Source organism: Oncorhynchus masou, chromosome 2 (genome assembly GCF_036934945.1).
Source record: "Oncorhynchus masou masou isolate Uvic2021 chromosome 2, UVic_Omas_1.1, whole genome shotgun sequence".
Classification (NCBI taxonomy): domain Eukaryota; kingdom Metazoa; phylum Chordata; class Actinopteri; order Salmoniformes; family Salmonidae; genus Oncorhynchus; species Oncorhynchus masou.
Genome location: NC_088213.1, coordinates 22,085,073 through 22,099,604, shown reverse-complemented (window position 1 = coordinate 22,099,604; position 14,532 = coordinate 22,085,073). Strand labels below are relative to the sequence as shown.

Below are 14,532 nucleotides of genomic sequence, written 5' to 3'. Positions count from 1 at the left end.
CTATGTGAGAATGCTGTTCATTGACGACAGCTCAGGGTTCAACACTATAGTCCCCACAAAGCTCATCACTAAGCTAAGTACCCTGGGACAGGGTGATGTCAGGACAACAACCTCTCAATGTGAGCAAGACAAAGGAGCTGACCGTGGACTATAGGAAAAGGAGGGCTGAACAGGCCCGCATTAACATCGATGGGGCTGTAGTGGAGCGGGTCGAGAGTTTCATTTTCCTTGGTGTCCAGATCACCAACAAATTATCATGGTCCAAACACACCAAGACCGTTCTGAAGAGGGCAAGACAAAGCCTTTCCCCCTCAGGACACTGAAAAGATTTGTCATGGGTCCCCAGATGCTCAAATGTTTACAGCTGCATCCTCACCGGTTGCATCACTGTATGGCAACTGCTCGGCATCTGACCGGAAGGCGCTACAGAAGGTAGTACGTACGGCCAGATAAGTCTCTGTGGCCAAGCTTCCTGACATCGGAAACTATATACAGTGGGGTAAAAAGTACTTAGTCAGCCACCAATTGTCGAAGTTCTCCCACTTAAAAAGATGAGAGGCCTGTAATTTTCATCACACTTCAACTCTGACAGACAAAATGAGAAAAAATCCAGAAAATCACATTGTAGGATTTTTAATGAATTTATTTGCAAATTATGGTGGAAAATAAGTATTTGGTCAATAACAAAAGTTTATCACAATAATATATATACCCTTTGTTGGCAATGACAGAGGTCAAACGTTTTCTGTAAGTCTTCACAAGGTTTTCACACACTGTTGCTGGTATTTTCGCCCATTCCTCCATGCAGATCTCCTCTAAAGCAGTGATGTTTTGGGGCTGTTGCTGGGCAACACGGACTTTCAACTCCCTCCAAAGATTTTCTATGGGGTTGAGATCTGGAGACTGGCTAGGCCACTCCAGGACCTTGAAATGCTTCTTACGAAGCCACTCCTTCGTTGCCCGGGCAGTGTGTTTGGGATCATTGTCATGCTGAAAGACCCAGCCACGTTTCATATTCAATGCCCTTGCTGATGGAAGGGGGTTTTCACTCAAAATCTCACGATACATGGCCCCATTCATTCTTTCCTTTACACGGATCAGTCGTCCTGGTCCCCTTGCAGAAAGACATACCCAAAGCATGATGTTTCCACCCCCATGCCTCACAGTAGGTATGGTGTTCTTTGGATGCAACTCAGCATTCTTTGTCCTCCAAACATGACAAGTTGAGTTTTTACCAAAAAGTTATATTTTGGTTTCATCTGACCATATGACATTCTCCCAATTTTCTTCTGGATCATCCAAAATGCTCACTAGCAAACTTCAGACGGGCATGGACATGTACGGGCTTAAGCAGGGGGACACGTCTGGCACTGCAGGATTTGAGTTACTGATGGTAGGCTTTGTTACTTTGGTCCCAGCTCTCTGCAGGTCATTCACTAGGTCCCCTCGTGTGGTTCTGGGATTTTTGCTCACCGTTCTTGTGATCATTTTGACCCCATGGGGTGAGATCTTGCGTGGAACCCCAGATCGAGGGAGATTATCAGTGGTCTTGTATGTCTTCCATTTCCTAATAATTGCTCCCACAGTTGATTTCTTCAAACCAAGCTGCTTACCTATTGCAGATTCAGTCTTCCCAGCCTGGTGCAGGTCTACAATTTTGTTTCTGGTGTCCTTTGACAGCTCTTTGGTCTTGGCCATAGTGGAGTTTGGAGTGTGACTGTTTGAGGTTGTGGACAGGTGTCTTTTATACTGATAACAAGTTCAAACAGGTGCCATTAATACAAGTAACGAGTGGAGGACAGAGGAGCCTCTTAAAGAAGAGCAAGACCGGTATGTGAGAGCCAGAAATCTTGCTTGTTTGTAGGTGACCAAATACATATTTTCCACCATAATTTGCAAATAAATTCATTAAAAATCCTACAATGTGATTTTCTGGATTTTCTTTCTCTCATTTTGTCTGTCATAGTTGAAGTGTACCTATGATGAAAATTACAGGCCTCTCTCATCTTTTTAAGTGTGAGAACTTGCACAATTGGTGGCTGACTAAATACTTTTTTGCCCTACTGTACTTGGTGGTGTCAGAAGAAGGCCCAAAGAATTTCCAGACTCCAGGCAACCAAGTCATGAACTGTTCTCTCTGCTTCCGCACTGCAAGCGGTACCGGTTCGCCAAGTCTTGGACCAAAAGGCTCCTTAACAGCTTCTACCCCCAAACCATAAGACTGTTGAACAACTAAACTAATCGAATGGCCACCCAGACTATTTACATTGAGTACGGTTTAGGATTAGGGGTTAGGGAAAATAAGTTTGAATGGGACTGAATTGTGTCCCCCCACAAGGTTGTGTGTGTGACAGAGACAGCTGGAATCAGGTCTTAGGCCAGGGGTGTCAAACTCATTCCACGGAGTCTGAGTGTCTGTGTTTTTTGGGTTTTTCCTTTCAATTAGGACCTAGACAACCAGGTGAGGGGAGTTCCTTACTCATCTGTGACCTTAATTAATCAAGTACAAGGGTGGAGGGAAAACCTGCAGACACTTGGCCCTTTGTGGAATGAGTTTGACACGTGCCTTAGGCCAACCTCCACCCCTGCACGCAGTAACAGGAAGACATATAGCCTAGTGATCAGGCAGGAGGAAGTGTCTGGACTGGAATCACACTACAAATCATTCAGACTGGGAGGAGAGGAAGTCGCTCAGTACTTCAGACCAAACACTTCTATTAAACACTTCAGACGTACTGTACCTTACCTGACCCCTGCCTCTGCAGATGCTCTGACAAAGATCAACCTTTGATATGGAAATCTCTGAAGGTTGAATGATGTTGTCTTTTAAACACTAGAACCGCTTGGCATCTATGGACCACCCTTCAAGCTAATGAGCAGTCATTTTGACTGCAACATTCTAACAGTGTAATATAATTCATGTTATAGCAAAAATGATAATTTGGTTGTGTTAATGAAGGCCTTGGGTAACACAATGATCTGATTTGTATTTTATTTCAAATTACACTGCATTTTCCTTTACTATGATGCTCAAGCACAAAAATTCTAGTTTTGAATACATTTTATTTGTTTAGTGCATTGTTACATCTATGAAACAGAAAGCATATGTTTAGGAGCATGACAACAGGCTATTTTTAGAAAGACAAAAGAAAATACCCCAACCACCAAGAAGTAGGGTCAAAAGACGCACGATCAAATGATGACAACATCAGTAGCCTGAACATCATTAGAAGTGGGGTCAAAAGACACACGATCAAATGATGACAACATCAGTAGCCTGAACATCATTAGAAGTGGGGTCAAAAGACACACGATCAAATGATGACAACATCAGTAGCCTGAACATCATTAGAAGTGGGGTCAAAAGACACATGGTCAAATGATGACAACATCAGTAGCCTGAACATCATTAGAAGTGGGGTCAAAAGACGCACGATCAAATGATGACAACATCAGTAGCCTGAACATCATTAGAAGTGGGGTCAAAAGACACACGATCAAATGATGACAACATCAGTAGCCTGAACATCATTAGAAGTGGGGTCAAAAGACACATGGTCAAATGATGACAACATCAGTAGCCTGAACATCATTAGAAGTGGGGTCAAAAGACACATGATCAAATGATGACAACATCAGTAGCCTGAACATCATTAGAAGTGGGGTCAAAAGACACATGGTCAAATGATGACAACATCAGTAGCCTGAACATCATTAGAAGTGGGGTCAAAAGACGCACGATCAAATGATGACAACATCAGTAGCCTGAACATCATTAGAAGTGGGGTCAAAAGACGCACGATCAAATGATGACAACATCAGTAGCCTGAACATCATTAGAAGTGGGGTCAAAAGACACACGATCAAATGATGACAACATCAGTAGCCTGAACATCATGGGGTCAAAAGAAAATGATGACAACATCAGTAGCCTGAACATCATTAGAAGTGGGGTCAAAGACGCACGATCAAATGATGACAACATCAGTAGCCTGAACATCATTAGAAGTGGGGTCAAAAGACACACGGTCAAATGATGACAACATCAGTAGCCTGAACATCATTAGAAGTGGGGTCAAAAGACACAATCAAATGATGACAACATCAGTAGCCTGAACATCATTAGAAGTGGGGTCAAAAGACACACGGTCAAATGATGACAACATCAGTAGCCTGAACATCATTAGAAGTGGGGTCAAAAGACGCACGATCAAATGATGACAACATCAGTCATTTCTGGTTGCAGCCTGAACATCATTAGAAGTGGGGTCAAAAGACACATGGTCAAATGATGACAACATCAGTAGCCTGAACATCATTAGAAGTGGGGTCAAAAGACACATGGTCAAATGATGACAACATCAGTTTCAACTTGGGAGCCTGAACAGAGCACTGTTGGGAGGAAGCAGGCAGGCCCTAAAAGACACAAGGTCAAATGATGGAGAACATCAGAGCAGGCCTGTTGGGAGGAGGAGCAGACAGGCCCTCATGTTGGGAGGAGGAGCAGAGCAGGTCCTCATGTTGGGAGGAGGAGCAGAGCAGGCCCTCATGTTGGGAGGAGGAGGAGCAGAGAAGGCCCTTGTTGGGAAGAGGGGCAGAGCAGGCCCTCATGTTGGGAGGAGGAGCAGTTGGGAGGGGAGCAGAGGCAGGAGCAGAGCCCCTCATGTTGGGAGGAGGAGCAGAGCAGGCCCTCATGTTGGGAGAGGGGCAGAGCAGGCCCTCATGTTGGGGCCCTCATGTTGGGAGGAGGAGGAGCAGAGCAGGCCCTCATGTTGGGAGGAGGAGCAGAGTGTTGGGAGGAGGAGCAGAGCAGGCAGTTGGGAGGAGGAGCAGGCCCTCATGTTGGGACTCATGTTGGGGAGGAGGAGCAGAGCAGGCCCTCATCTTGGGACTCCAGGAGCAGAGCAGGCCCTACATGTTGGGAGGAGGGGGCAGAGCAGGCCCTCATCTTGGGAGGAGGAGCAGAGCAGGCCCTGTTGGGAGGAGGAGCAGAGCAGGCCCTACTGTTGGGAGGAGGAGCAAGCAGGCCCTCATGTTGGGAGGAGGACAGAGCAGGCCCTCATGTTGGGAGGAGGAGCAGAGCAGGCCCTATGTTGGGAGGAGGAGCAGAGCAGAGCAGGCCCTATGTTGTTTTGGGAGGAGGAGCAGAGCAGGCCCTGTTGGGAGGATGAGCAGAGCAGGCCCTGTTGGGAGGAGGAGCAGAGCAGGCCCTCATGTTGGGAGGAGGAGCAGAGCAGGCCCTCATCTTGTCCTTGGGAGGAGGAGCAGAGCAGGCCCTATGTTGGGAGGAGGAGCAGAGCAGGCCCTCATGTTGGGAGGAGGAGCAGTTGGGAGGAGGAGCAGAGCAGGCCCTCATGTTGGGAGGAGGAGCAGAGCAGGCCCTCAGGAGGTCTGTTGGGAGGAGGAGCAGAGCAGGCCCTCAGTTGGGAGGAGGAGCCCTCATCTTGGGAGGAGGAGCAGAGCAGGCCCTACTGTTGGGAGGAGAAGCAGGCAGGCCCTACTGTTCGGAGACTCAAAATCTCATGGGGATGAGCATAGCAGGCCCTACTGTTGGGAGGAGGGGCAGAGCAGGCCCTCATGTTGGGAGGAGGAGCAGAGCAGGCCCTCATGTTGGGAGGAGGAGCAGAGCAGGCCCATACTGTTCGGAGAAGGAGCAGAGCAGGCCCTACTGTTGGGAGGAGGAGCAGAGCAGGCCCTACTGTTGGGAGGAGGAGCAGAGCAGGCCCTACTGTTGGGAGGAGGAGCAGAGCAGGCCCTCATCTTGGGAGGAGGAGCAGAGCAGGCCCTACTGTTCGGAGAAGGAGCAGAGCAGGCCCTACTGTTCGGAGAAGGAGCAGAGCAGGCCCTACTGTTGGGAGGAGGAGCAGAGCAGGCCCTCATCTTGAGAGGAGGAGCAGAGCAGGCCCTACTGTTCGGAGAAGGAGCAGAGCAGGCCCTACTGTTGGGAGGAGGAGCAGAGCAGGCCCTACTGTTCGGAGAATGAGCAGAGCAGGCCCTACTGTTGGGAGGAGGAGCAGAGCAGGCCCTCATGTTGGGAGGAGGAGCAGAGCAGGCCCTCATGTTGGGAGGAGGAGCAGAGCAGGCCCTCATCTTGGGAGGAGGAGCAGAGCAGGCCCTCATCTTGGGAGGAGGAGCAGAGCAGGCCCTACAGTTGGGAGGAGGAGCAAAGCAGGCCCTACTGTTCGGAGAATGAGCAGAGCAGGCCCTACTGTTGGGAGGAGGGGCAGAGCAGGCCCTCATCTTGGGAGGAGGAGCAGAGCAGGCCCTCATCTTGGGAGGAGGAGCAGAGCAGGCCCTACTGTTCGGAGAAGGAGCACAGCAGGCCCTACTGTTCGGAGAAGGAGCAGAGCAGGCCCTACTGTTGGGAGGAGGAGCAGAGCAGGCCCTCATGTTGGGAGGAGGAGCAGAGCAGGCCCTCATGTTGGGAGGAGGAGCAGAGCAGGCCCTCATGTTGGGAGGAGGAGCAGAGCAGGCCCTCATGTTGGGAGGAGGAGCAGAGCAGGCCCTCATGTTGGGAGGAGGAGCAGAGCAGGCCCTCATGTTGGGAGGAGGAGCAGAGCAAGGCCCTCATCTTGGGAGGAGGAGCAGAGCAGGCCCTACAGTTGGGAGGAGAAGCAGAGCAGGCCCTACTGTTCGGAGAATGAGCAGAGCAGGCCCTACTGTTGGGAGGAGGAGCAGAGCAGGCCCTACTGTTGGGAGGAGGAGCAGAGCAGGCCCTCATGTTGGGAGGAGGAGCAGAGCAGGCCCTCATGTTGGGAGGAGGAGCAGAGCAGGCCCTCATCTTGGGAGGAGGAGCAGAGCAGGCCCTACTGTTCGGAGAAGGAGCAGAGCAGGCCCTACTGTTCGGAGAAGGAGCAGAGCAGGCCCTACTGTTGGGAGGAGGAGCAGAGCAGGCCCTACTGTTGGGAGGAGGAGCAGAGCAGGCCCTCATTTTGGGAGGAGGAGCAGAGCAGGCCTTCATGTTGGGAGGAGGAGCAGAGCAGGCCCTCATGTTGGGAGGAGGAGCAGAGCATGCCCTCATCTTGGGAGGAGGAGCAGAGCAGGCCCTACTGTTGGGAGGAGGAGCAGAGCAGGCCCTCATGTTGGGAGGAGGAGCAGAGCAGGCCCTCATGTTGGGAGGAGGGGCAGAGCAGGCCCTCATGTTGGGAGGAGGAGCAGAGCAGGCCCTCATGTTGGGAGGAGGAGCAGAGCAGGCCCTCATGTTGGGAGGAGGAGCAGAGCAGGCCCTCATGTTGGGAGGAGGAGCAGAGCATGCCCTCATGTTGGGAGGAGGAGCAGAGCAGGCCCTCCTGTTGGGAGGAGGAGCAGAGCAGGCCCTCCTGTTGGGAGGAGGAGCAGAGCAGGCCCTCCTGTTGGGAGGAGGAGCAGAGCGTTCTGTTGGGAGGAGGAGCAGGGCAGGCCGTACTGTTGGGAGGAGGAGCAGGGCAGGCCCTCCTGTTGGGAGGAGGAGCAGAGCAGGCCCTCCTGTTGGGAGGAGGAGCAGAGCAGGCCCTCATGTTGGGAGGAGGAGCAGAGCATGCCCTCATGTTGGGAGGAGGAGCAGAGCAGGCCCTACTGTTGGGAGGAGGAGCAGAGCAGGCCCTCCTGTTGGGAGGAGGAGCAGAGCAGGCCGTACTGTTGGGAGGAGGAGCAGGGCAGGCCGTACTGTTGGGAGGAGGAGCAGGGCAGGCCGTACTGTTGGGAGGAGGAGCAGGGCAGGCCCTACTGTAGGGAGGAGGAGCAGAGCAGGCCCTACTGTAGGGAGGAGGAGCAGAGCAGGCCCTACTGTTGGGAGGAGGAGCAGAGCAGGCCCTCATGTTGGGAGGAGGAGCAGAGCAGGCCCTCATGTTGGGAGGAGGAGCAGAGCAGGCCCTCATGTTGGGAGGAGGAGCAGAGCAGGCCCTCATGTTGGGAGGAGGAGCAGAGCAAGGCCCTCATCTTGGGAGGAGGAGCAGAGCAGGCCCTACAGTTGGGAGGAGAAGCAGAGCAGGCCCTACTGTTCGGAGAATGAGCAGAGCAGGCCCTACTGTTGGGAGGAGGAGCAGAGCAGGCCCTCATGTTGGGAGGAGGAGCAGAGCAGGCCCTCATGTTGGGAGGAGGAGCAGAGCAGGCCCTCATCTTGGGAGGAGGAGCAGAGCAGGCCCTACTGTTCGGAGAAGGAGCAGAGCAGGCCCTACTGTTGGGAGGAGGAGCAGAGCAGGCCCTACTGTTGGGAGGAGGAGCAGAGCAGGCCCTACTGTTGGGAGGAGGAGCAGAGCAGGCCCTCATTTTGGGAGGAGGAGCAGAGCAGGCCTTCATGTTGGGAGGAGGAGCAGAGCAGGCCCTCATGTTGGGAGGAGGAGCAGAGCATGCCCTCATCTTGGGAGGAGGAGCAGAGCAGGCCCTACTGTTGGGAGGAGGAGCAGAGCAGGCCCTCATGTTGGGAGGAGGAGCAGAGCAGGCCCTCATGTTGGGAGGAGGGGCAGAGCAGGCCCTACTGTTTGGAGGAGGAGCAGAGCAGACCCTCATGTTGGGAGGAGGAGCAGAGCAGGCCCTCATGTTGGGAGGAGGAGCAGAGCAGGCCCTCATGTTGGGAGGAGGAGCAGAGCATGCCCTCATGTTGGGAGGAGGAGCAGAGCAGGTCCTCCTGTTGGGAGGAGGAGCAGAGCAGGCCCTCCTGTTGGGAGGAGGAGCAGAGCAGGCCCTCCTGTTGGGAGGAGGAGCAGAGCGTTCTGTTGGGAGGAGGAGCAGGGCAGGCCGTACTGTTGGGAGGAGGAGCAGGGCAGGCCCTCCTGTTGGGAGGAGGAGCAGAGCAGGCCCTCCTGTTGGGAGGAGGAGCAGAGCAGGCCCTCATGTTGGGAGGAGGAGCAGAGCATGCCCTCATGTTGGGAGGAGGAGCAGAGCAGGTCCTACTGTTGGGAGGAGGAGCAGAGCAGGTCCTCCTGTTGGGAGGAGGAGCAGAGCAGGCCGTACTGTTGGGAGGAGGAGCAGGGCAGGCCGTACTGTTGGGAGGAGGAGCAGGGCAGGCCGTACTGTTGGGAGGAGGAGCAGGGCAGGCCCTACTGTAGGGAGGAGGAGCAGAGCAGGCCCTACTGTAGGGAGGAGGAGCAGAGCAGGCCCTACTGTTGGGAGGAGGAGCAGAGCAGGCCCTCATGTTGGGAGGAGGAGCAGAGCAGGTCCTCATGTTGGGAGGAGGAGCAGAGCAGGCCCTCATGTTGGGAGGAGGAGCAGAGCAGGCCCTCATGTTGGGAGGAGGAGCAGAGCAAGGCCCTCATCTTGGGAGGAGGAGCAGAGCAGGCCCTACAGTTGGGAGGAGAAGCAGAGCAGGCCCTACTGTTCGGAGAATGAGCAGAGCAGGCCCTACTGTTGGGAGGAGGAGCAGAGCAGGCCCTACTGTTGGGAGGAGGAGCAGAGCAGGCCCTCATGTTGGGAGGAGGAGCAGAGCAGGCCCTCATGTTGGGAGGAGGAGCAGAGCAGGCCCTCATGTTGGGAGGAGGAGCAGAGCAGGCCCTACTGTTCGGAGAAGGAGCAGAGCAGGCCCTACTGTTCGGAGAAGGAGCAGAGCAGGCCCTACTGTTGGGAGGAGGAGCAGAGCAGGCCCTACTGTTGAGAGGAGGAGCAGAGCAGGCCCTCATTTTGGGAGGAGGAGCAGAGCAGGCCTTCATGTTGGGAGGAGGAGCAGAGCAGGCCCTCATGTTGGGAGGAGGAGCAGAGCAGGCCCTCATCTTGGGAGGAGGAGCAGAGCAGGCCCTACTGTTGGGAGGAGGAGCAGAGCAGGCCCTCATGTTGGGAGGAGGAGCAGAGCAGGCCCTCATGTTGGGAGGAGGGGCAGAGCAGGCCCTACTGTTTGGAGGAGGAGCAGAGCAGGCCCTCATGTTGGGAGGAGGAGCAGAGCAGGCCCTCATGTTGGGAGGAGGAGCAGAGCAGGCCCTCATGTTGGGAGGAGGAGCAGAGCATGCCCTCATGTTGGGAGGAGGAGCAGAGCAGGTCCTCCTGTTGGGAGGAGGAGCAGAGCAGGCCCTCCTGTTGGGAGGAGGAGCAGAGCAGGCCCTCCTGTTGGGAGGAGGAGCAGAGCAGGCCGTACTGTTGGGAGGAGGAGCAGGGCAGGCCGTACTGTTGGGAGGAGGAGCAGGGCAGGCCCTCCTGTTGGGAGGAGGAGCAGAGCAGGCCCTCCTGTTGGGAGGAGGAGCAGAGCAGGCCCTCATGTTGGGACGAGGAGCAGAGCATGCCCTCATGTTGGGAGGAGGAGCAGAGCAGGTCCTACTGTTGGGAGGAGGAGCAGAGCAGGTCCTCCTGTTGGGAGGAGGAGCAGAGCAGGCCGTACTGTTGGGAGGAGGAGCAGGGCAGGCCGTACTGTTGGGAGGAGGAGCAGGGCAGGCCGTACTGTTGGGAGGAGGAGCAGGGCAGGCCCTACTGTAGGGAGGAGGAGCAGAGCAGGCCCTACTGTAGGGAGGAGGAGCAGAGCAGGCCCTACTGTAGGGAGGAGGAGCAGAGCAGGCCCTACTGTAGGGAGGAGGAGCAGAGCAGGCCCTACTGTTGGGAGGAGGAGCAGAGCAGGCCCTACTGTAGGGAGGAGGAGCAGGGCAGGCCCTACTGTAGGGAGGAGGAGCAGAGCAGGCCCTACTGTAGGGAGGAGGAGCAGGGCAGGCCCTACTGTAGGGAGGAGGAGCAGAGCAGGCCCTACTGTAGGGAGGAGGAGCAGAGCAGGCCCTACTGTAGGGAGGAGGAGCAGAGCAGGCCCTACTGTAGGGAGGAGGAGCAGAGCAGGCCCTACTGTAGGGAGGAGGAGCAGAGCAGGCCCTACTATAGGGAGGAGGAGCAGAGCAGGCCCTACTGTAGGGAGGAGGAGCAGAGCAGGCCCTACTGTTGGGAGGAGGAGCAGGGCAGGCCCTACTGTAGGGAGGAGGAGCAGAGCAGGCCCTACTGTTGGGAGGAGGAGCAGGGCAGGCCCTACTGTAGGGAGGAGGAGCAGAGCAGGCCCTACTGTTGGGAGGAGGAGCAGGGCAGGCCCTACTGTAGGGAGGAGGAGCAGAGCAGGCCCTACTGTAGGGAGGAGGAGCAGAGCAGGCCCTACTGTTGGGAGGAGGAGCAGGGCAGGCCCTACTGTTGGGAGGAGGAGCAGGGCAGGCCCTACTGTAGGGAGGAGGAGCAGAGCAGGCCCTACTGTAGGGAGGAGGAGCAGGGCAGGCCCTACTGTAGGGAGGAGAAGCAGAGCAGGCCCTACTGTAGGGAGGAGGAGCAGAGCAGGCCCTACTGTAGGGAGGAGGAGCAGAGCAGGCCCTACTGTAGGGAGGAGGAGCAGAGCAGGCCCTACTGTTGGGAGGAGGGGCAAGGGGGAAAAAACATTCAAAAAATGACATGCCCTCCGATAACTGGTTATTACACCAGTTCTGTTTGTGATATTAAGATTCTAACAACGGTGGTGTTTTTAGAGTTATTTAGGAAAAGTCAAGGACGGAGTGGGCAAGAGTTAATGGCAGAGTAATAAAAACCAAAAAGCTGTCAAAATGACTGCTTTAGGGTTCTAGTGTTAAGAGCTATCATTTTGAATGGGTTAAAAGAGTTTTGACATATCTTTGTGTTGGTGGAGGGTCGTCTCATAGCAGGATGGTATTAATAAGACCATTGGAATAAAATAGAAACCGTAATGTTTAACCATGAGCAATGGTAACACCTGTAGAAGTTTAGAGATTTAACCATCTCCTTCCGTCTCTCTTCGTCTGTCCGTCTCTCTCCGCACCCCCTCCCAGGGAGAACATTTTGAAGACAGCGAAGGCTTTGGTGGAGGACACTAAGATGTTGGTGTCTGGAGCAGCGTCCGGTCAGGACAAACTAGCCCAAGCTGCCCAGTCCTCAGCTAAGACCATCACACAGCTCACTGACGTGGTCAAACTGGGCGCCGCCAGCATCGGCTCTGACGACCCAGAGACACAGGTGACCTATTATTCATTTTAGTTGACATCTTCTGTTCCCAGACATTCCTTAGTGGACAAAATTACTGTACCATTTTAGACTGTTTTTAATTAATATAACATAGGCCTACTGCAACTTTCCTTTCAAAGAGACTGCTATTAAAAGTAGGAAGTACTGTAGCTATTTAGGGGGACCTACTGATGTACACAACCTGGGATGGACTCTACCCCAGGTTGTGTCCTTAATAAGCTGATGATATGTGTGTTCTGTATAGGTGGTTCTGATCAACGCAGTGAAAGACGTGACCAAGGCCCTGGCTGAGCTCATAGGAGCCACTAAGTGTGCTGCGGGCAAGCCTGCAGACGACCCGTCCATGTACCAGCTGAAGAGTGCTGCCAAGGTAGGAGACCCTGTGAGACCCGTATTGGACTCTAAGGCCACTGTCTCGAACAGGCATTGTTGCATCATCATCATCCCTCCTGGCTGTAGCTTATTATACAGTTATTATACATCGCCTTGACAGTGCTTTTTAGTCCAGCACTAGGCTTAATCTGTGTCCGGGCAACCGAACAATTCTGTTTGAACTATGTCTAGTGCTCTGAAATAAAATATTGTAAGATTAAATCTTGTAATCTACGCCCAGTTGTCCCCCAGAGACATGGCAGAAGTGAACGGGATGCCTCCTCAGTCTGATATGTGCATAAAGGGTGTTCTGGTGAGCGCTTCCAGTACACCAGATGAAGGCATGCTGTCGTTGTGTGCCATAGCAGCAGATTTCTTCCCCCTCCTTTAGGCCTAGCCATTAATCAACATCCCATCTACCTCCCCATGCTCTCATCTCATCCAGCGCTAGTCAATGACTCATCCAAATGGAAAGGAAGCCATATCTAAAATCACTGTTAGCCACTACCTACCTAGCGCATGCGGTGGAAATGTAGTTTAACAGACTGATGGGCTGTGTCCCAAATGGTATCCTATTCCCTATATAGTGCTTTACTTGGGGCCCTGGTTATAAGTAGTGCACTATATAGGGAATAGGATGTCATTTGGGACGCAGTCATAGTAATCCAGGGCACTCCTTTTAACCTGCTTTTGGACCTTCTCCGAGCCCTGAGGCAGACAGACGGTAGATAACAGGTTAAGTTTGGCTTATATTAACTTCAGCTCAAGCTGCAGGGTGGTTCATGTTGATGGCTGTTGTGCTGCCTGTCTTTCAGTTCCATATGGTGTTAATGTACATAATACCAACAGCACACGCAAACTGTCAACAGAAAAAAAGTTTCATCTCTCTGCCCACCAAAGGCAAGATGTCTCTCTGATGCCCCCAGTGCTGTCTCTCCCACTGACATCCATGGACCTGTCCCCCCCATTGTCCACCCTCTGGTAACCCACCAGGTGATGGTGACCAACGTGACGTCCCTGCTGAAGACGGTGAAGGCTGTGGAGGACGAGGCCACGCGGGGGACCAGAGCCCTGGAGGCCACCATTGAATGTATTAAACAGGAACTCACGGTAAGCAGTCATCTATAAAGTGATTTATTTCATCAATGACTTGTTTAGGATAGATGACAATGGACATGCTCTCTCACTTCTGCTTTGTGGCCGAAACGTGTCCTCAAGCTAAGCTGTATTAGTTACGTACTATAAAAGCATTGACATATTGAATCATCAACCATAACGGTTTATATACTCGTCACTAGATGAGCTCTGAACTCTAGAACGGCCCAGGCCTTGTGTTTTCCCTGCTATCCTTATCTTTAGTAACTGACAGAGGACCACAGATCTCCATTAGTTTGTGGTTCCAGCTCTAAGCTTTATCAGTACCCACTCAGGACAGATAAACCAGAGTTAAAACTCAACAACCAGTGTTGCCACATTGGGACACGTTAGTATGCCTGTTGTGTGTTTGGTCATTATAGGACATAGCCCTGTTAGGTGCTACTGCACACAGCTGTACAATTCAACATTATATGGAGAGCTGTTTGATATATTAAATCAGTGAGATTTTTAAGAACATATTGAGTGTTGTATTTCTTCAGGTGTTCCAGTCTAAAGACGTCCCGGAGAAGTCGACCACGCCTGAAGAGTTCATCCGCATGACCAAGGGCATCACCACGGCAACAGCCAAAGCAGTGGCGGCTGGGAACTCTGCACGACAGGAGGATGTGATCTCCACAGCTAACCTGAGTCGCAAGGCCATCTTCGACATGCTGACCACATGCAAGGTTCTGATCAATACTCCTTACTAGGGAAGATGCCCCCTACCTTCTGTCCCCTACCCTCCTTTCCTGTATACTTAAACCCTGACCAGCACGGCAATTTTCAACATGCTGACTATATGCAAGGTTGTGATCATCCCTAGGCCCTAAACCGTGTGGATGTTAGAGGAAGAATAGATATTGATATTACTTCTCATCTCATCAATACTGACCACCTGGAAAGTTGAACATCTGACTCCTAACACTGTGTATCTGTGTCCCTCAGCAAGCAGCTTACCACCAGGAGGTGAACAAGGACGTACGGAGCAGAGCACTGCTCTACGGGACAGAGTGCACCACAGGTTACATTGACCTACTGGAGCATGTGCTGCTGGTAGGTTGGGTGGGTGTGTCTGTGATTGAGAATAGAGTAATAGTGATGATGGGGATGTCTTCCTGAACC

General features: G+C 53.2%; 1 protein-coding gene across 2 annotated transcripts in view; it reads left to right on the top strand.

Annotated features, from left to right (window-relative positions):
* LOC135556954 (talin-2-like) overlaps nucleotides 1-14,532 on the top strand; it is a 134,870-nt gene that overhangs the window by 109,719 nt on the left and 10,619 nt on the right. For both annotated transcript variants that reach the window (XM_064990339.1, XM_064990340.1), the window contains 5 exons: nucleotides 11,709-11,892; nucleotides 12,146-12,271; nucleotides 13,267-13,383; nucleotides 13,911-14,096; nucleotides 14,356-14,463. In XM_064990339.1, coding sequence (XP_064846411.1) covers nucleotides 11,709-11,892; nucleotides 12,146-12,271; nucleotides 13,267-13,383; nucleotides 13,911-14,096; nucleotides 14,356-14,463 — 721 coding nt within the window. The remainder of the gene's footprint in view (nucleotides 1-11,708; nucleotides 11,893-12,145; nucleotides 12,272-13,266; nucleotides 13,384-13,910; nucleotides 14,097-14,355; nucleotides 14,464-14,532) is intronic.